Source organism: Epinephelus fuscoguttatus, linkage group LG21 (assembly GCF_011397635.1).
Source record: "Epinephelus fuscoguttatus linkage group LG21, E.fuscoguttatus.final_Chr_v1".
Taxonomy (NCBI): domain Eukaryota; kingdom Metazoa; phylum Chordata; class Actinopteri; order Perciformes; family Serranidae; genus Epinephelus; species Epinephelus fuscoguttatus.
Window position 1 is genome coordinate 29,792,909 of NC_064772.1, and position 21,298 is coordinate 29,814,206.

General features: G+C 38.4%; 3 protein-coding genes across 3 annotated transcripts; 1 reads left to right on the top strand and 2 right to left on the bottom strand.

The window, feature by feature from the left end:
- Positions 1–226: 226 nt before the first annotated feature.
- On the top strand, positions 227–7,160 carry ncf2 (neutrophil cytosolic factor 2). Its single transcript, XM_049565335.1, has 15 exons — positions 227–436; positions 676–758; positions 948–1,056; positions 1,552–1,686; positions 2,262–2,369; positions 2,528–2,587; positions 3,640–3,683; positions 4,057–4,198; positions 4,354–4,419; positions 5,422–5,482; positions 5,665–5,708; positions 5,862–6,010; positions 6,103–6,214; positions 6,687–6,804; positions 6,906–7,160. Exons 1-15 carry the CDS (start codon positions 263–265, stop codon positions 6,995–6,997), a joined length of 1,497 nt encoding a protein of 498 aa, XP_049421292.1. The 5' UTR covers positions 227–262; the 3' UTR covers positions 6,998–7,160.
- Positions 7,161–7,379: 219 nt separating this feature from the next.
- Positions 7,380–13,213, bottom strand: dph2 (diphthamide biosynthesis 2). Its single transcript, XM_049565336.1, has 7 exons — positions 13,103–13,213; positions 12,496–12,672; positions 9,731–9,843; positions 9,280–9,500; positions 8,448–9,131; positions 7,720–7,899; positions 7,380–7,518 (listed from the first exon to the last, which is right to left on the bottom strand). The coding sequence occupies exons 2-7, from the start codon at positions 12,643–12,645 to the stop codon at positions 7,391–7,393; spliced, it is 1,476 nt and encodes a 491-aa protein (XP_049421293.1). The 5' UTR covers positions 12,646–12,672; positions 13,103–13,213; the 3' UTR covers positions 7,380–7,390.
- Positions 13,214–13,450: 237 nt separating this feature from the next.
- mcur1 (mitochondrial calcium uniporter regulator 1) lies at positions 13,451–19,664 on the bottom strand. The gene is made up of 9 exons (XM_049565014.1): positions 19,320–19,664; positions 16,839–16,952; positions 16,625–16,728; positions 15,796–15,897; positions 15,426–15,467; positions 15,193–15,264; positions 14,891–14,944; positions 14,458–14,572; positions 13,451–14,100 (listed from the first exon to the last, which is right to left on the bottom strand). The coding sequence occupies exons 1-9, from the start codon at positions 19,567–19,569 to the stop codon at positions 14,045–14,047; spliced, it is 909 nt and encodes a 302-aa protein (XP_049420971.1). The 5' UTR covers positions 19,570–19,664; the 3' UTR covers positions 13,451–14,044.
- Positions 19,665–21,298: the final 1,634 nt, after the last annotated feature.

The window sequence follows — 21,298 nt, forward strand, 5'->3', positions numbered from 1 at the left end:
ATATACTGTAATGTAGAACCTGTTACATTCAAGGAATGAAAGTGATATGGGAAAGTAACTGACACATGTGCTGAATTAGGCCTGCTACATAAATGCCAGAGAATCACATTTGGTGCGAAGAAAGAACAGCCATTGGCCCTTCAAACCTGGTGTGCAAATTACCAACACTGACAGTGTCATCACACTTCCTGATCTAGCTGGTACAAATCAGTAGAGCTTCCTTAATTTGGTCTGTAGCTCGGTGCACTCCCAACCAGACACCATGTCTTTTGTGGACACTCTGCGCCAGTGGGACGAGGCTGTAACTTGTGTTGACAGACAGGATTTGCCAGAGGCACTCAGGATTTTTGTGGCTATCCAAGAAAAAAACTCCAAAATATTTTTTAACATTGGCTGTCTCCATCTTCTTACCAAAGACCTGGATGCTGCTGAAAAGGTACGTCAGATCTTTGGTGGCAAAATGCAAGCTAAAACATGACAAAAAAATCTGTGGTATTTATTTTGTAATATTCCTCGAAAAGTACAATCTTGTTTGGATGCAGCTGATTAAGCCGAGCTGAAATGTGGTGATGATTTGCATTCTGAAAGTGCATGTCACTGTGAAAGAAGAAGTAGTGCTCACCATTTCTCTTTTCTTCTAGAGGAAGTTACTGTGTTTTCTTGATTGTTTCTCAGGCGTTTGATTGCAGCATAGGCAAAGATGAGCATTTGGCTGTTGCCTTCTTTCAGAGAGGAATGACATTTTACAAAAAGGAGAGGCAAGACACATTCATCTCAATAAAATGTCCACATTCACTTTTCATATTTAACATTGTGATTTAAATAACTGTCACACACGAATGCATTTATTGTCATGACATCTGATTCCTTGTCACTGCTCTTACTTTTAAAATGTTTGTGGTTTGTTACATGCAAAAGTCAATAACTGGTTTATCTGTATTTCAAAGGTATGAGGAGAGTTTAGCTGATTTCCAGTATGCCTTCAAAGCTCTAAGAGGCAACCAGCTGATAGATTACAAAGCACTTGGTCTCAGATACAAATTATATGCATGTGAGGTAAGTCTTTTAAAGCCTCCAAACGTTTTTATGTTCTTGTTACTCCTTATATAATTCTGTCTACTTCTGTCAGACAGTTTAGAGATGTAAATTGTATACACATATATAGGTGGGGAGGTGTTACCTGCAGGATAGGGTAACCCTTCTGTGTGGCGTTTGCACAGTCTCCTGTGTCAGCGTGGGTTTTCTCTGGTTACTCCAGCTTCCTCCCACAGTCCATATTTCCCATTACCCATACACATTTCTTACATTTTACAATTACTGTACATGTGTCCGCCTCTCAGATTTTATATTTTACCCCTTTATTTTAACCTTTCCACTGCTTTATGTCTAAAAAGTACTTTCAAATTTCCCCCTTTCTCACTCCTTTCCAGGGGTAAAAAGAAAAAATCAGGCATTATTCTCAATTCTGTGGTCTGCATGATGGATTTAAAATGCCTGATATATTAAAATAATAAAGACCTTCTAATGCAACATAAATGTTTCCTGCCACAGGTTCTCCTCAACGTGGCTCTGTCTGAGGCTCAGTTGGGTAACTGGGAAAAAGCCCATGAAAAACTTGTGAAGGCTCTCGACTACAAGACAGACGCCAAGCTCAATCTCATTGACAAAGCTCTGGACTCTGCCCTGGTCAGTTAACATGTAGTCACAATGACAAAATCTTGGGATGTAAGCTGCCGGCGGTACAACAGACAAACGAGAGGACGGCAGAGGAGATACCCGCACACCAATGTAACTGGGCTAGAAAGCCACAAAAAGGTCCACAGGCTGAGATCTATTTAAGACATCTGTGCTCAAAAAAGGTGCTCAAAATGCAAAAAAATGATTAAGAGTGAGTTAAAACTTGACTCGTGATAGTCAAGGACTGAAATGTTTGCTGCTGTTTTTACTCACTCTCAGATGTCTTAAATAGATGGACTATAATTGCATCGATCTCGGCATGGGGACCTTTTTGTGGCTTTCTAGCCCAGCTGCATTGATGTGCAGATATCTCCTCTCCTCTCCCTTCACACTGACTTGCCAATGACTAATTAATAAAAGCCCTGTATCAGCTATTTGCAAGAAAATATACATAAATGTTAGTCTAATCAATGAAAGGTCAATTATAGCATAACAGATTTAGCAACTAATTTAGTTTTCTGTCATGTCAGAATTATGTGTCAAAAATATTATTAATAACCCTTGCAATGCAATTTCACCAACAGAGACAGAAACTTTTCAAACCAGTGGAGTTCCCATCAAAAGTGCTGTTTAGACCAAATAAGCACTATGTTGCTGAGCTGGAGAAGAAGGACTACCTGGGCAAAGCAACGGTAAGACTTTATACAATGACGTACCTTTGCATATGTGATATAAACCCCATAAACATTACCTGAGTACAGCTCATCTACTTCACTGTAATTGTCTGTCACTTTTTACTATAATTATTTGTGATAGAGAACCTACATTTTTTTCTTTCTGATATCTTCAGGTTATTGCCTCCGTCATTCCTCAGGATGCCTTCTCCGGATTTGCCCCATTGCAGCCACAGGTGACACATGGGCTCTTCTTTGGCAATGAAAAAACACACACAGTCTGATGACAAAGAATTCAGTGTGTTACATTATATCAAAAGCATATCATATGGAAGATAATAATCTTTATATATAAAGCGCTTTTCAAAACAGTTACAAAGTGCTTTACATGTCAATTATTAAAACAAAAAAGACATGAAAACAACAACTTCTAAAATAACTGATAAAAATACTTTGGTATATAAAAACTGAGGAAATAAAAAAAAACATTTAAATGAACTTAAAACTCAAGTAAAATCAGGAGAGCCTCTCTAATAAAAGTATGTTTTAAGAAGGGACTTAAAAGCAATCACTGACTCAGCCGACCTGATGTCCTCAGGCAGATTGCTCCAGAGCCTCGGGGCCCTGACAGCAAACACTCTGTCCTCTTTAGTTTTCAGCCAGACGTCTAGAACAGACAAAACACCTCTGTCCGAGGACCTCAAAGTACGTCCTGTTGTGAACAGTACTAGGAGGTCAGAGATATGGCTGGGACAGAGACCACAAAGAACCTTAAAAGTGATCAGTAAAATCTTAAAATCTATTTTAGGACATACTGGGAGCCAGTATAAAGAGGCTAAACCTGTAGTGATGTGATCACATGTCTTGGTAGAGAGAGGTGAGAAAAGAGGCTGTTGCAGTGATCCAGGTGTGATGAGATGAAGGCGTGTAAAATTGTCTCTGTTTTTAAAAGTTAAAATGGATCCTATTTTAGGAATATTTCTATGATGAAAACATGATTGCATGAGCTTTGTGATGAGCTTTTTGAACAAGACTCCAAGATTTATTACAACAGGTTTGATATTAAGAATTATTATTAAGATAATATCAAATTAAGATTGTATTGGTGACCATGATGCAAATAAACTCTGATAAGCTGTGTTATGTACAGGCATTAGTGACACTAATCTAACAAAGAGCTCTTGTAATACTACACTTTGATCGTGTCAGAAACGACTGCTACATTTTGTGTGATATCACGTCCAGCTCTACTGACTGGATGCTTTTTTTTTCTGTTTACATCTTGCAGGTTGAAGATGGTCCAACTCGTCCAAAAGAACCAGAGGTCCTCAGGTACAACAGTCACTTTAAAATCATAGAAACCTGATGCTCTCTAAAAACACATTTTACTTAGTTGTAGTTACAGTATCTGAAAATATGATTTATTAGACTTATTGCAGGAAAATGATTACCTTGATATTTGGTATGACTTTGTGATAGATGATGGATTTCACACTGTTCAAAGTGGATGTGTAAAATGGAAAAATAATCTCTTAACGTAGCCAGGAAATAGAAAATAAGAAAAGCATCAAGCAAATCTATAAAGTGTGACACTTTTGTAAGAGGAAACTGTTGAATCACTGTGTAAATATGAACAATACAAGAGCGGGAATAATCGTGTGCCAGCAGGTCTTTTGATCCATGTGGATGTCTCCTGTTTTCACAGGGCTCTAGAAGGAGAACCCCACACTGTCCTGTTTGAGTTTGTTCCTGAGACCAGTGACGAGTTGGCTGTGGTGCCAGGCAATATCGTATTTGTACTGCAGAAGGGTGCCGACAACTGGGCATCTGTGATCTTCAATGAAAGAGTAAGACCACTGCATACAAACTGTACATCTGCAGCCTCTGTGCTAGTGTGCATCTCTCATGACCTTGGCAGTTGTGTTTCTTAATATGAAATGTGAATTATTCACATAATGTTCCTGTCAGTTGGAAGTATTCATCATTATCATGTGACTTACAGAGGGGACTTGTTCCTTACAACTACCTGGAGCGTTTGGAGATCTCCTTGGCTTCTAAAAAGAATGAGGTAAAGCATGGACTTTATTTCTTATCTCGCTTTGTTGATGTTATATCAGATTTGTAATAATGCTATGACAATGTTAATACTTTAACACACACAAAATTAAAAATATTTATTTCTTTATCTTACCTGCAGTGTTATTTATCAGTCGAGATTGTTTTGGTGTGAGTTGCTGAGTGCTGTAAAAATGTCTGCCTTCTCTTCTATATAAAGGACCTAGATGACAGTCGGCTTGTGGTGCTCAAAGCGCCCTTTTTTTTGGTCTTAATTCAACAGCACTGTCTCTTTCAAGAAGTCATGACCTGGTTACTCAAGGTAATCCATGACCTTCATGTGAGCAGTTTCATGTAGGAACTATTTTCTTGATACTGAACTACACGTGCCAAGCGACTCACCACACAGGAGTAAGCGTGCATCTACTGCAAGCTCACCTAGCACCACTCAGCTACCTAACATTAGAGCTCAGTTTAGGGGGACGCCATTAATGTTTACATCTCACGCTGTCATGAGCATGGACCTCTCGTCCATGAGGAGATGCACGCTTCCTTCTGCATGGTGATACAGTTGCCAGGTGTAGTTCAATGTAAGAAAACTGTTCCTACATGAAACCGCTCACAACAAGGTCTGTGGATTATCTTAAGTCACCAAATCATGATTAATGGAAAGAGACATTGCTGTGGAGTTTTTCAAATGTATTTTTGGGCACTTTGAGCACCACAAGCTGAGCGCCATCTAGTTCCATTATATTCAAGAAAAGGCTTTATGGCCGATATCTCCAACACTCACGCCATAACAATTTAGATTGATAAAAACCACTACAGGCGAGAGGAAAAATATGTATTCTTGATTTTTGTCCCTTTAAACACTTCATCGGTAGTCTTGTTTTCTAAGCATATTCTGCAGGTTACTGAAATGGCAGTTGATGAATTGTATCTGCTCAAGTTCTTTAGTACGTTGTAATTAAATATATATCCATTTTTTTTCCATGTTTTGAATGGCTTTAATCAGAGACAGCGAGTATCTCAGCCTCCAACCCGAGAACCTCCGACCAGACCTAAGAGGAAACCAGGTAGATATTTCTGACAGTTTAAGCAAAATTTATTACAACAGGCACTGTTCTCTGATTGGTGCTTAATACCATTGCATTTTACCAGCTCAACCCATTTGTCATAACAAAGATTGTAACACAAAAGAAACGTGTGCAAAAACAATTTGACCAACAACAAAACTTTTCCCCATTCTCTGTTTAAGGTCTTACTCCTGTTGGTAACAGCAGTGGAGAGACACGAAAAAAGGTATGCCGAGGCAAATCCTTGTCCAGTCCTGCCCATGAATATGATACATGTGTAAACCACAAAAAACATGTTAAATATTAAGTGTTTTAAGGTGGACTGACTTCTACATGTCTGTGATGATTGAAGTCAATCAATGTGTCTTTTCATCACCAGGATGAAGGACCTACGGACAACTCATATATTGTCAAACTCCGTTTCACGTTCAACTTTGCTGTGTCAGTACCACCTGAGTCTCCCTATGCTGTACTGATTGAGACAGTCAGTAAAAAACTGAAGGTCCCCCCTGCTGCAATCACCTTGAGGTACACTGCACATTCAACAAAAATCTATCAGTTTAATCAATTAGGATTGATTACGGATGTAGTATAAATTTCAATCCTTTTGTTTGATTTAGTTTAACCTCCGAGGTAACAGAGGAAAGTGTAATCGATGCCAGCACAGAAATGGAAAATGTGTGGAGTCGTGCCAGCAGCAGGCGCATCACCTTGTGGTGTAAGGCCACAGAGGTAAGTTAGTACTGATTGATTGTTGAACATGCTAGCCTCACAAAATACAGTTATTCTGGCTGATACTGCAGTTTCCTAATAAGGGTGTTGGGATGGTTATTACTTTTAGGATGTTCCTGCTAAAATGTGTTCAAGAGTTTCCTTAGAATTAAATTTTTGTAAGGTTGGAAAAGCAGCACTGAGAATATTGAAACTCTCCATTACTATTATTTCATGATTGATCATGATAGTTCGGAAATGTTAAAGAACTTGAGTGGATTTTTTCTTTTATTTTAAATAGATTTTTATATAATAATTTATTATATGAGTGCTTTATGCCACATTTTAGTACTCCATGTCGTCCTGGATTCAATATGTAAAAGTTATACCATGAACCATAAAGCCAAAGCAAACCAAGAACACTATTTTCCAGCTCGAGTTATCATGAAATGGAGTAGAAAATGAATATTTCTGTGCCTTTTTTTTTTTTTAGCAAACTGATGGAAATCAAAAAAGTGAGATTCACTTGGTGGCAATTCATTCCTATGAGTCGTCGAATCCTGAGGATCTCAGTTTTCACGAAGGCGATAAAATCACACTCCTCTCTAGAGGTGAGACTCCACTCTTTTGGCCATATAGATCCCAAATATTTAAAAATACTGTGATTTGTCTGAGAAATATGATCCTAATTTATATGTATATTTTTCTCTAGTTAACCAGGATTGGTTCGAAGGGCTGTGCAATGGGAACACTGGTATATTTCCTGCATCCTTTGTGGAAGAAGTTCCTGTCAACGGCCAGTAATTTAAATAAATGTTAACAGAAAATACTGAAGCTAGTAAAACCATTAACTAGTCAAAGCTGAGACATGGTCAGGTACCTCCAGCAACTAAATTCAATTAAGCAGGGTCTACATATGAATGCAGTTTATAACATCTTTTCACAATAATGACAAAACCCTTTAGACATGTGTGTCAACTTGTAATGTTTGGACAAAATCATAGGATACATTCTGTGACTCAGTAAGTGACGTGATAATTAAAAGTAGTCATAGTGATATAAGGTATATAAATATCTGATACTGATTTTATGAAAACATACCATTATTACAGCTCTCACAAATTAAAGTCATCATACAAATAACACCAGCAGACATGATTAAATAATCTGTTGACTTTGTCAGTTACTGGTAAATTATCATGAAGACGTTCCTTCCTCTTCGTAGGCAATAGCTATGCCTCTCCTGCCCTGTACTGCCTTCACCACAGGTGTCTCCCCCAACTTCTGCTCTAAGCCACGCCAGCTTCGTTCTGACAGAAAAGATGCTGTAAGGAGAAAGCATAAATGTGTGTTGTAATATATAAGTGTGTTTGTGCAAGACTGTAACAAGTAAACATTTCTGTTTCTGTATGCACAAGGTGTAACAATTATTGCATGTGTGTGGAAGTCTTCAGTAAACATATGTGTGTACGGAAATGAAAGCAATCAGTGTCTTATGTGCAGCAGATTTTCTGACTGTCTCATACCGGCTGAGTTGGTGGCTACAGTCAGCGTCTGGTTCCTGAGGACCACCGAAGAGCCAAATGAGGACACTGCCGGCTCACTGTTCAACAGATTCTTGCTCCGCAGAGCTCCTGTGATTAAAGACACGTCGGTCTCATCGTCCTCCTCCGGCTGATCAGATAGAGGCACGTGACTCTGTCGACCTGGTGAAAGGTTGAGAGAAAAAGAATGAATCAGACGAAGCAAGACCTCAATAGCCTAATGATGTTTAAAAATATAATGGAAGAAACTTGTGTGTCTAATGAAGACAGAGAACTATATTCATATTAGGGACTGTACGCAAATTATGGAGGCGATGGAGCTGAACCTTATATTTCACTTTTCAATATTTCTAGTCTTTGATTTTAATGAAGCACACTTTCGATATACTTCATCAAAAAATACTGCAGTATTTGATTTTCTCAATTTTGCCAAGCCCTTATATAAAATGTATAGATTAATAACAATTAACAGAATGATAATACTCACTTTTAAACTTTAAAATCTCTGGAGAACATAAACTAGCCATGTCTATTTTGGAATAAAGCCTACATGAAAAAGGCTGAATTTGAACTATAACATTGGCCACCTTTACGTGACATCCAACATTTTTTTTTTGAAAAATGTATATAACATTTAATCCTGTTATAATTTCTATGCAGTCCCTTAACATAAAAAAAAGTTTTCTGATGTGAATAAATCACAATCTGACCTGGCAGAAGGTGTCGAAAGTCTGTGACATATTCCTCCGACCACTCCCTCTTCTTATTGCAGGCCACCTCCATCTCAAACGGTGTTACTACAGGTTTGTAGAACTCACTGGAGTCCAGCAGTGAGTTCTCAGGACATGCAATTAACACAAAAATGTCAATTTCAAGAAAGTTTGCTAGTTTGGGTACGTTCAGCTTCCCCATGGCAAACATGTAGCTCTTCTTGCCAGCTGCTTTGATGGTTTCCTTCAACTGCTGGATGATGCTGAGGTAGTCCGCCACCCCAAGCGTGCCGACCAGGATGCCGACCACACTGGCATCCTTGGCCCTTTCTATAGCGTAATATCGCTTCATCAGTGCACGGTTGATACTGACTGACTCAGTCCTCCCGGTCATTTTAATGGGGTCAAAAGAGCAAAATGAGCAGCGATTCCAAGTCATCATGAAGTTCCTCAGCGTCGCTCCCTCTTGGCCGACGTAGAACACACTGTAATCTGTGATGCTTAAACCGCTCTTCAGGGAGAACTTCCGGCCAAACTGACAAATAACCTGGCTGTTGTCTTGCTCTGTGGCGTCATCGTGTTTTCCTTTAATCCAATCATGACTGAAACACTGCTCCCCTTCGACAACAAGTTCTGAGACGACAAGGTTTGGATACTCTGGCGAAAGGAGAGTCAGAAGATCACCTAAAAAGAAAAAAAAAAGTTGTATTCAGTCACACCAGAAATCATTTACAAAACTGAATATCTACCCAATATAATGACATAAACACATATATTCCCTCTTTTGTGCATCAGATAAAAGAGCACACAGTAGGGCTTGAAGAATACTTACTTATTGCATGAACATAATTGACATCATAGAGGACGATGATGTGACTCTGTGTGTCGGGGTAGAGTTCTCTGAAGGCAGAAGTACACTTCTCAAGATCCACCGGTCTTTTCTCAAAGACGTACATCAAGGGCAGCCTTTTAGATGGGCTGAGGCAGGCACTGCCATAGTGCACAATGCAGTCGGCTCCAACATGTTCCGCAGCTACCTCGTCCACACAGCAACTGCTCAAGAAAATTCAACATGTACACAAAAATAACAACACTTAGAGCATTTAACTTAGATCTTATATTGTGAAAAAATACTAGTACTTGGTCTGCAACAGTGTTTGGTTGGGTGGTGTGTGTCAAGTGGAATCCACATGAATGCTAGGACCCTCCCAGCAGAACATTGCTTTGTATCTAGTGTAAGGTGCCTATAAAATGTGTGTGTTCTCAAATGAATCTGATGTTACCTGCCGTAGGATGTATCTCCCAAAATGTATGGCTTTGCATTGCTGTTTCTCTCAATCTCTGCTGCTACTGCAACTGAATCCACCAGCAGCTCATCAGGAAACTGCAGAGCAACCTGTGAACATTACCCATTTTAGACAAACTGTGTAGGTGTATCTAGCATTCCTGCATATCATTTCACTGAACTTGCTTGACTGAACAACTGATCGAATAGCTTTTTAACAAGAAATGTGCTGTCCTTCCATTCTTTTGTATACATACACTTAAAGAGGCAACAGATAGGATTTGGTTTTTTTTTTAGCTTGGCGCCACCTAGCGTCAGCAGTGTTGCTCGCACTGTCGCAAAGACCAAATTGATCGTGGGGATCAGAGATAATCAATAAAATGTAGGCTGTAAAGCCACCAGTATACCTCTATGTATATGTAGAATGAGAAGGTGTGTGGACACGATACTAAATAAATGAGTAAAGAGACCGAGCAACAATTATCAGATTTACCTGAAGAAAAAAAACAAATAGTAATGCAAATAATTATACCAGAATGCACAGCACCAGTACAAACAGCTCACAGTAAATGAAACCAATATGCACAGTATCAGTTTAAACAACAGTAGACACGTAAGGGATAATGTATAGTGAGCCGATGACTGTTGAAAAATAACTCCCGACAGGGGAATGGAACCCCGACGCGCAGGGGAGTTATTTTTCAACTGTCACCGGCTCACTATACATTATCCCGCTTAGAACATGGCTTACTACTAAAACATTCAAATGTTACAACTGGCAGAGTGTATTGACAGAGGAGAGGCGTTCACCACTCAACCGGGAGCGGAGGAGAGGATTTTACTCCACTTCTCCCGGTCGGAGAGGCAGGGCGGGGGTAATCACTGTCCGAGGGCTGCCGTAGAATGGCAACGAGGATGTCAGCCGACCAATACTCGCTACCTGGTCCCTGGTCACAGTGATTTGCGATGCTGGCTAGCTAGGAATGAACTAGCAGCCAGTACAGTACAGTCCTCTCTCGGCTAGCTAACATTTAGCCGTGTTACTTAGTGATACATTAGAAAGAAAGCTAGCTGGACACCGGTGTTAAAGACTCTTTGGTCATGTAGCTCCCTCCATCTCTTGAACGCCTGACTGAGGTTTACTCGTTTTTCCTCTTCTTTTATCACTCTCGCCTCCTCAGAGGCGCTCAGAGGAGCTCGTTTTCTTTTGGGAGGCCGTTTTTCACTTATCTCCAGACTTTGTCCGTCTGCCATTGCGCTCCTGATTCAACTATCTCATACCCCGACCAACTCCTCATAAGGACCAGCTCCAGTCCCTGATTGGCTGACCGACCAGTTTGGCAATACATGATGCATTTCCTGCCGTAAAGCAGATTTTTTCCACGAAAATTCGTCCCCGGTGGCAGAAGATTATTGCAAAGATTGCAAAGCCATTAAGTAACCTATGTAAACACTGATAGTCTGATTTTACTGTGTATACTACCATGTGCAACCCACATTATTTTCATAATGATATAGATAGGCAAAGATGCTGTCTGTTGCTTCTTTAATGGCTACTTTATTAGGTACACCTGTTCAACTTCTTGTTAACTGAAATAGCTAATCAGCCAATCACATGGCACCAACTCAATACATTTAGGCATGTAGACATGGTCAAGACGACCTGCTGAAGTTCAAACCGAGCATCAGAATGAGGAAGAAAGGTGATTTAAGTGACTTTGAACGTGGCATGGTTGTTGGTGCCAAACAGGCTGGTCTGAGTATTTACTGGGATTTTCACACACAACCCTCTCTAGGGTTTACAGAGGATGGTCCCAAAAAGAGAAAATATCCAGTGAGCGGCAGTTCTCTGGGTGAAAATGCCTTGTTGATGCCAGAGGTCAGAGGAGAATGGCCAGACTGGTTCAAGATGATACAAAGGCAACAGGAACTCAAATAAGCACTGGTTCCAACCAAGGTCTGCAGAAGACCATCTCTGAACCAACAACATGTCCAACCTTGAAGCAAATGGGCTACAGCAGCAGAAGACCACACCAGGTGCCACTCCTGTCAGCGAACAACAGGAAACTGAGGCTACAGTTCACACAGGTTCACCAAAACTGGACAATAGAAGATTGGAAAAACGTTGCCTGGTCTGATGAGTCTGGATTTCTGCTGTGACATTCAGATGGTAGGGTCAGAATTTGCTGTAAACAACATGAAAGCATGGATCCATCCTGCCTTGTATCAACGGTTCAGGCTGCTGCTGGTGGTGTAATGGTGTGGGGAGATTTTCTTAGTACCAACTGAGCATGGTTTAAACACCACAGCCTACCTGAGTATTGTTGCTGGCCGTGTCCATCCCTTTATGACCACAGTGTACCCATCTTCTGATGGCTACTTCCAGCAGGATAACGCACCATGTCACAAAGTTCAAATCATCTCAAACTGGTTTCTTGAACATGACAATGAGTTCACTGTACTCCAGTGGCCTCCACAGTCACCAGATCTCAGTCCAAAAGAGCACCTTTGGGATGTGGTGGAACGGGAGATTCATATCATGGATGTGCAGCAGACAAATCTGCAGCAACTGTGTGATGCTATCATGTCAATACGGACCAAAATCTCTGAGGAGTGTTTCCAGCACCTTGTTGAATCTATGACACCAAGAATTAAAAAGGGGGTCCAACCTGGTACTGGCAATGTGTACCTAATAAAGTGGCCATTGAGTGTGCATACAAACTTAACTATTTACACGATTAAAGGTAAAAACTGTATCCTCACCTTTTCAAACTGATGCTCACTGATGAAGGCGCAAGTCTTCTTAATCTGATACAGCTCTTCAAGTTTATCCAGAGGAGTGTTAGTCTTCACAGCAGCCTCCACCACACGCTGTATTACGGTTTCCGAGCTGCTGCTAAATGCGTCAGACATTGTTTCATCGGTAACGCGCAGCAGTGCCTGCAAACATGCGACAGACCAAAGTTTAAAATATCTGTTAATGATAAAGCAGCCAAACTGTTGAAAGCAGAACCACAACTTCTGAAATACCTAATGGTTTATTCTTAAGTTAAAAAGTACTGAACTGATTTAATTTATATCGAGTATATTTTCCTTAACAATCTCAGACTGCTGGCAGTATTGTTATGTTTAGGAATTAAGCTTAACAATATAGACAACCACTTCACGCACTGTCAACTGGACGTAATAATGTTTTCTTACACGATAACGACACTCACTGTCACAAACGTACTTTAACCATCCCTGAAGTTACCTGACGTTACCTTAAATCTGCCTGCTAGCTTAGCCGTTAGCTGGTCTGCATTTAAAATTACATCACTACAAACTGTAATTTATAACCTACATTTATAGCACATACATGCAGACTTACAGTTCAGTGTCATGTGGGTAGTTGTTGACGGATAAACGCTTTATTTAACAGCTGAGTTACACGTGTCGACAGACCAAAGTCAACGTTACTTCAGTTCCACAAGCACTTCCGGTTCAAACGTGTTTTCAAAATAAAAGCGGTTTAGTTTCCTGGTATTAATTATGTCAAGACAAATTTTAGAACTTTATTAAACAATTTAGAAATAGAACAGTAATACAAGTCCACCACATTCTCAAAGTAGATCTGCATGAAACTGAGTAGAAAAAAACGATGCTAGCCAAAATAAAGAAAATAAAAATACTTTATTCATACACTAAATGATTAACGAAAAATAAACTAAACACTTCATTTGTAGGCACGTTTACATTTATTGACAATTCAATTTATTCAAATAATATACATTAATCAATCATGTTATAATATTATAGAGAGACAGACACAGGTTAAATATCTGTAATAATAGTGAAATGGTTAAGAGTCACACTGACCCACCCTTACACTGATTTCTCTCCAATATCTACAGCTTAATATACACATAAAAAAAATAAATACAAACGTTTGTCAATTTAAACGTTTCATTTCGATTTCAATAACAGTTCAGTATTTAATTGTCTACACATTTTTTGAATATCTTTAGGAAACAGCAAATTCCCTTTGAATACAATTAGACTGTACAAAACCTTTAATAAGTATATTTATCAACTATAATCAAAGGCAGCTAAAAAAAGGAATTTCAGAATCAAAATTTTATTATCTAAAAAACTTTCACCAGTGATCTGGTGGCAGAGCCTTTCTTTCCTAACTCCTACTTCTGAGAAAAGAATAAGGCTGCACCGATAAACTTTCTGAAAATGAAAGAGAATTGTTCTCAGACTGCTGATTGAGAGGATGCACTGAAAGTTTCAAGTGTCACCAGAGGTTGTATGAAAATCATAGTCCTGCTCACATCCAAATACGATAAAAACCCAAGACCACAGTGAGACAGGTGAACACTGAACCTGAAAGACAAAAACAGTTCAATCATTAGTCTTTTTGCGTCACTTAGTAACAGTGATAGCTCACTTACTTCATTTTTACTCTGCACAATGTTTGATAACTACTTTTGAAAGGTTAAAAATTCAGTTTACTTTCACTTAGTTTAAACAGGAGCTCTCAAAATTAGCACTTTAATGTACTGTTCTACTTTAATGTTTAAATTGCTCCAGCTGGACCCATATTGACCCACTTTAAAAATGGTTTCTTCCCCACTAGAATAAAGACTAGAATAAATGCAAAGTATTCAAAAGTATTTACTTGGCAGCCCAAATCCTCAAGCCATGACTGCTGATGCTACATAACAATGCACAATGTCTTACCTGCAAGGTATTTTATAGTATCCAGTTTATGAGACTCTAACATGGTTTTCAGACCAGCCACTTCAGTGTCTATTTTCATGTTGGTTTGAGTTAAATGACGATCTTGCTCTGCAGTCTGTAAAAAAGGCAATTAGACGGAAGCATTAAATAAAAGCCCCAGCAGACATGTATCACTGACACTTCAGAAGCTTTTATTAGAGCTTTACTATTGGTGTTTTTGCTTCTATTCGTACGTTAACAAAGAAATAATGTAAGGAACAGTACTGTACAGGCTCGTCGAAAAGAACTGTTGTCATAGCTGTGCCTGACACTTTCTACTGTAACACTGTCTGACTTGTGATTGTACATTGTGTACATGTAGATTATCATGAATTAAAAATAGATGCAATCAGACAGTAAGCATGTAATGTAGGTGTAATGCACGTATACAAACCATTTCCATAATTTCAGTTCGTGTTTCTAGAAGCATCTTCTCGTGCTCCACTTTCTGAAAATGATACATAGTATTTTGTTCAGAGGAGAAATATAAGGTGTAGGATTCAGAAATGTTTGACACAATGAGTTGCTGCCATGTGATTGGCTGATTAGCTATTCGTGTTGACAGGCAGCTGAACAGATGTACCTAATAAAGTGGCCAGTGAGTGTATATAATATATGGCTAGGTCAGGATGAAAAAAAAAAGAAAATTAGACATTCACTCAACTGATCTTCATACACTTGTTCTCCAACACTTACCAATTCCTTTACACGACTTTTCTCCAAATTCATGTCGATAATAGTGTCTGAGCGCACTTTATTCATGACATCCTGCAGGGCAGCAATTCAGGTACACATTAAATAAATAACAGCAAAACTACTGGTTGATAAAACATCTTGAATGGATAAAAAGATGATGAAATGCTTCTTAATAAAAACTACCATGAAACCTGGAAATAAGGTGATTTGACTACATTAGAATGAGCACTTACAGCCAGTTGGACCTTGAGCTGCAATAACTGGATCTTCAGTTTCTGGGGGAAATGTTAGAATATTGGACATCTTAAGTCATATTAATCCAAATCAGAGGAGACAGAAGCACAAGGACATGAATACAAGGGATAGGCGATAACAAACTTTTAAAATTCTATACTGATACTTTTGATAGAATTTTGACAATACCAATATTGAAAATTGTACGTTCATGTATTATAACTGTGTTTTTGTGTTGCATTTTAACTAGATGTTGTGGTTTTGTTCAGCCTCCTTGTACCTTTGAGGGTGTGGGTTTCTCATGTTTGATGTTTAATAATTTAAATAACTTTTAGGAAACAGCTCAAGTCTGCTGATGACCACACTTACCTCATTTTCTGCCAGTAACGTAGTGAACTCGCTCTTCTCGAGGATTATCATGTCCTTCTTTACAGCTGCTATTTGAGACATCACCTGCTGCAACATGATCTCCTGCCAAAAATCACACAATCCAAAAGTTAGAAAGAAAAACTCAGTACTGCAAAGACAATTATTCATCAGGACACAAAAAAGACCCCTTTGAGAAGAATATGAGAAGAACCAGACATCCTACACATATCCTGCATGAATCCTGACAGCGTGGGAGTTTCTTTCTAGAGACTTTGGTCCTACAAACTGGTTTGGTTGTTTTTTAACTAATAAGGCACTCAAATAAATGAAAAAACAAACAACAACATCTGTACACTCAAATCTGTGCTAAATTGTTTATTCTTTATCTTTTTTTTCTCTATTTTTGTAACTAAAAAAGTATAAAAGTGAATTAAAAAAAGATAAATGCGGTATAATTCTTCTCATACTCCAGATTCCTTAGATTCACAAATAATACTACATCACAATCACATACATCATCATATTATTGTTTATTATTTTAATTTGCTGCTATTGATATGTCCACAAAACAATGTGAATGTTTGAGTTTTTCAGGAAGTTTCTGAGGGGCTGTTTCTACTATTTGCACTTGGACATGACCATGCACATATTACGCTGCTTAGTTAACTGTGTGTTTTTGTAATAAATGTGCTGTGGAAGACGAGCACAAGGCTCTTGTTTCAGTGACATTTACAGGACTAGAGGCGCAGCCTTTGAGAAACAAACACACGGACGCAGTGCTTTCTTCTGTATTTACAGTAAACGCACATCAAACACACCTCCTCCTTACCTGCTGCACTTTGGTTACCATGTCGTTATAGATGACCTCCATGTTAGAGCTGGTCGTCCTCACCAGTACATTAACCATCACCTCAGCTTGCTGAGTCGTAAAGCCTGTTTATGAAAAGTGCATTTATGAGGAAAGTCAACGGTTTGTATTTAACAAAGCTGTGTAATATTTTAATTAATTAAATAATTTATTGAAGTAAGAGAAGAAGCCAAACCATTTTCCTCAAAGAGTCGCACCACCGCATGTGTATCAAAAAGCAGCCTCCTGCCTTCAGACTTTGGTACGTTGGGTTTCAAATACTGGAAGGTTTTGATGGAGGAACTCAGCTCTGAAATCAATGGTAAAAACATGGAAGTGATTATCAAAGAAATTAAGCATTAGCTGGACACTGGAGTTGAGAATATATTACTTTTCCCTTCATGTGTTTTTGCAATATACACTATTTACTTATCTATGTGTAGGAGCCATTTCATAGTTTAATTGTTTATGTGTATGTGTTTAGTTTGTTTTTTACCACTAGAGGAGGGAGGTCTCACTCTGATACTATTTTAAGTTAATCACACAGGTAATTGGCAGCTTCACATTCACAGGTGTTAAAGGGTTTGTTGATTATCAGCAGTCAGAGCAGAGCGGTGGTGGAAGCATGCGGTTCTTACCGTATGCCAGCATTTTGTTTTCAACCCAGCAACATAATTTGGTATGTAACCCTTTTCTTTTGGATTTATATTTTTTGCATTAAATGGGAACGTCACCCAAAAGAGAAACTTCTTCTGGACAGTTTAATTTAATGGACTGGAGTACTTGTTAAATTTTTGGTTTACGACAGTCACCACACTATGATATTGAAAAAAAATGTAACTGGATGTTGAATTTCACCTTTAGTTATTTCCAAATGGGAGACTTTTTACACATATTTCCATTAACAAAATGGTTTTAAGTTTCAATTATGGTAATAAAATGTTTATTCAACCAACAATAACCCCTGTTTTTATTCCTTTAAGGGTCATTCTGACTGACAATAATATGAATTCTGTGATACCATGCTACCGTAAAACCGCAATATTTTCTGAGACAGTTAACGTACTGTGAAAATCTCAGACTATTGGGTAAGTGACGGGTAAGAGCAGTCTGAACCAAATTCACAACTGTCAGCTAAACAATCTATAGATAGTTAACTGATGAAACATTTACACATAATAACACAACAATAACACTGTGGTGGTGACACACTAGGAAAAATGGAGGCCATGGGGTATATTATGTAAATACAGAGTGGGATGTGGGCAGAGGTTTCTATTGATAACACTGCAGATTTCGCTTCAGGGTCGGCTTTAGAAATATGTAACACTGAGTTAGTTGTAAAGATTTGTCACTGTAGAAGTTGGTGCCTTGGACAGTTACTATTAATGTATTTATTTCATCTCTGGTAGCGTTGCAAGTAGGCCCATAGGTCAGGGGTAGGCAACCTGTGGCCCTGGAGCCACATGCGGCTCTTTGGCTGTTCTTCAGCGGCTCTATGTGGCTTTGACAAAAAAAAAAAAAAAAAAAAAATACGGAAATGAGTAACAATTATTTTTAACATTTTCATTTTCATTTATTATTGTTGTAGCTAGAAAGGCAAGAGTGTTTAACACCATTAATGACAACACTGAGTTTAAATAGAAACTGCTCCACCCTTTTCACAGGTGTGCACAGTGTGGAGAAATTAATCAGCTGTGGGTGTGTTACTCAATAATTGACAACAACCTGTGCACCATGTGTCACATATCCCACAAACAAAAGAACCAGGGAACAAGAAAAACATAGGAGAAACCTCAGGCCCCTTACACAATAAAGTCCCTTTACAAGATTATTTACAAAAAACATTGATCTAATGAATGAACACATCTCCCTTGCAGCTTTCAACAGTGTGTACTCTTATGCCGTGTATTATGAATTGGACTCAAGTGATATTTTCAAACACACCTGCATCTGACACAGTTGGATGTGCAGATATCTTTCTTCAAACATTCATCAACTGAAATGTGCATCATATTACAGCCTGGTGCCTTTTCCTAGATTTGGGGGAATCTCAATAGCAGGGCTAGTTTTGAGTCTCCCTAGCCAGGCTGGTTATTGATTACAAATCCAAGTAAGAAAAAAACTCAGAGGAAAATCAAGAATTTAATAGTGCTTGGACAGATTTGTTTGCTTTCATAGCCAACACTGCAAAGTTAAACGTTACAAATAATCATGAATAGCCCACTGGAGGGTAACAAATTTGTGGTGAAACCTACTTAGCCTGTGTCACCTGTACTATAAGGCACAAATATGTATTGTAGCTCCAGATAGATTTTTAAAAATTAGACCTATAATGGCTCTTTTTAAATTAAAGGTTGCTGACCCCTGCCATAGGTTTATCTTAACATTTTACTCCACAAAAGCAGACCGGAAGAGGACTTTTATTTTGACACTCCATAAAGGGATAAATCAAATCGCGTGTGGACATTAACGGTTTATGATAGCTGTGACAATGTCTGACGAGCATCCATTAAAAAGTGTTGCATGGAGGTATTAAAAGGGCACGTAGCTGTCTACACAAGAAAATAATTAACTTTAGTTTGTGTCACTTAATTATGTACTGAATTAAAGCTCTAACTGTGGCTATTACAGCTCCTAAGCGGGTTTAAGACACCGTGGTAAACGTTATTGTTACCTCTCGTGCATATGTGTGTAACCGCAGACAGGTGCATTGTCTTCAGTCCAGCTCCTCTTCCTCTCCGCTCATAGTTTCCAAAGGGTGATGTGATGATGCAGCGGACACACGGAGATGTGTTGACAGCTGGGGAAATGGTCGTTGGCACATAACTGCTAACTTTGTCTTGATGTAAAGAAAGGTCGTACCACTTTTCTGGGTGGTTAGCACCAAAACGTTTGAGTCGCGATTGACACTGTTTCAGGACCATTGTTGAGACTTATGTTCCAGCAGCAGAGATGACCTTCTGTCTGTCAAAGTCCTGAACATATCTCTGTCTGCACTGCAACTTTTCCCCCAGTTAGAAACAATGAGGCACAGAATGACAGGAAACTCCCACACTTCCGGTTAGACTCTTCAAATTAAAGCTCACATGTCACAAACCTCACCTTCATTGTAGGGTGGCAGCAGAAGTCACACCGGTTTAAAGACATCGAACTATTTCCAAATAAAACTGGAGCATTTTTTAAATCTTATTTAATGTAAATGCTTTTTCTTTTTCTACTTCTTCTTCTTCTTCTGTATGTAGGCTATTCAAATATGTTCAAAATGGCCGCCCAAATACACTGAACTAAATTTAAACACAACAATTTTGTGTATGCTTCCATTATTTCAGGTTTAAATTAAAGATTTAAGTTTTTATGGACTCAATGGAAGATATTTCTCTCTATTTTCAGTCACAGATTTGTTGGTAGAGAAGATTTCCACATCTATGCAGTGTTTCAATTTATCATTGAGCTTTCAGTCTATTAGACCTTCATCAGAGCTTGTGGCTGCCAGTTTGGACTTATGTTGATGATGTTTCCAGCACCTTGCCAAGACCAAACTGGGTGGAGTGGTGGTTGTTCTGCTAGTGAGTACTTCTACATTTCCAAGATAATCCTTGACCTATCAAGATCCCAATTAAACAGCATTATAACTACACAGGTGTGCCTTGGGATGGTCACAATAAACATTTGCGTCCAAAATTTGAGCGAAATATATCCATTTAGTGCATAGAAAATTCTTAGATCTCTGACTTAAACTTTTGAAAACTGGGAGCAAAAACAAAATGGTTGTGTTTAGATTGTTCAGTCTATATTGATAGAATAATATAAAGAAAAAATGTAAGTTTGTATTTCCTCATTCTTTTCGGGTTGTTTTTTCTCAACATCACAAAAGATTTTGTCATCTCACCATTAGTTTTGTTTGATCATAACAAGGCGTAATAAAGTTATACAGTGTCTCAAAAGCCATATAAGCCTCACAGACTTTCAAAAGATTGTTACCTGTTTGAAAGTTTAAAGACAAAAGTAGAATAAGTAGTTTGATGGCTTATGAATTCTGTACATTTCCCATTGCTTTGCATACAACAATTTGTTGCATTACCCAGTTGCTACTCAATAAAAATGAATGGAAAACAACACAGCGTCATATCAAAGTTGATACTTTTATAACGCATAACTACATTGTATACACTGTCAGTCCTCTACAGCATGGATTATATACATGTTAAATAACACTGAATCAAAATAGCTTCAGTCATTGGAATCAAATATTCTGTTATGAACTACAATGCATCATCACCTATATCTTCTCATGGCAACAAGGAATAAAACATGACAAGTGCCTCTCTGACTTTTTAAGGAAAGGATAATATACTGTTTAGGAACAAAAGGAAAATAATCTTTTAAAATATAATCTTTTTACAGTTTGATAAGTAAAACCATCCACCTTCCCTATAATGTAATCATTATTTTTATTTTAAACCAGTTCAAACTGGCAACCATGTTTTTCTTTACTGTCACTTTGTTCAACAAAGATAGTTTAAAGTATATGGCAGCTTTGGATTCACTGCAGTAAATGGCAAACTGGTTTGCATTCAGATTCATGTCAGTGTATCTTTATCCAAATTATCTATGCATATAGTAGATAACATAGCTGCAATTACAAAATGTAAC

Coding starts and splice junctions, on each gene's coding strand:
- ncf2 (XM_049565335.1), top strand. CDS start 263: ATGTCTTTTGTGGACACTCTGCGCCAGTGGGACGAGGCTGTAACTTGT. Junction 1,687..2,261: donor AAGCTCTGGACTCTGCCCTG/GTCAGTTAACAT, acceptor TTTCACCAACAG/AGACAGAAACTTTTCAAACC. Junction 6,215..6,686: donor TGTGGTGTAAGGCCACAGAG/GTAAGTTAGTAC, acceptor TTTTTTTTTTAG/CAAACTGATGGAAATCAAAA.
- dph2 (XM_049565336.1), bottom strand. CDS start 12,645: ATGTCTGACGCATTTAGCAGCAGCTCGGAAACCGTAATACAGCGTGTG. Junction 9,844..12,495: donor GTGAGCATCAGTTTGAAAAG/GTGAGGATACAG, acceptor TAATGTTCACAG/GTTGCTCTGCAGTTTCCTGA. Junction 7,519..7,719: donor TGTAGCCACCAACTCAGCCG/GTATGAGACAGT, acceptor TTCTCCTTACAG/CATCTTTTCTGTCAGAACGA.
- mcur1 (XM_049565014.1), bottom strand. CDS start 19,569: ATGGTCCTGAAACAGTGTCAATCGCGACTCAAACGTTTTGGTGCTAAC. Junction 16,953..19,319: donor TACACACATATGCACGAGAG/GTAACAATAACG, acceptor CATTGATTTCAG/AGCTGAGTTCCTCCATCAAA. Junction 15,265..15,425: donor AGCTCAAGGTCCAACTGGCT/GTAAGTGCTCAT, acceptor GCTGCCCTGCAG/GATGTCATGAATAAAGTGCG.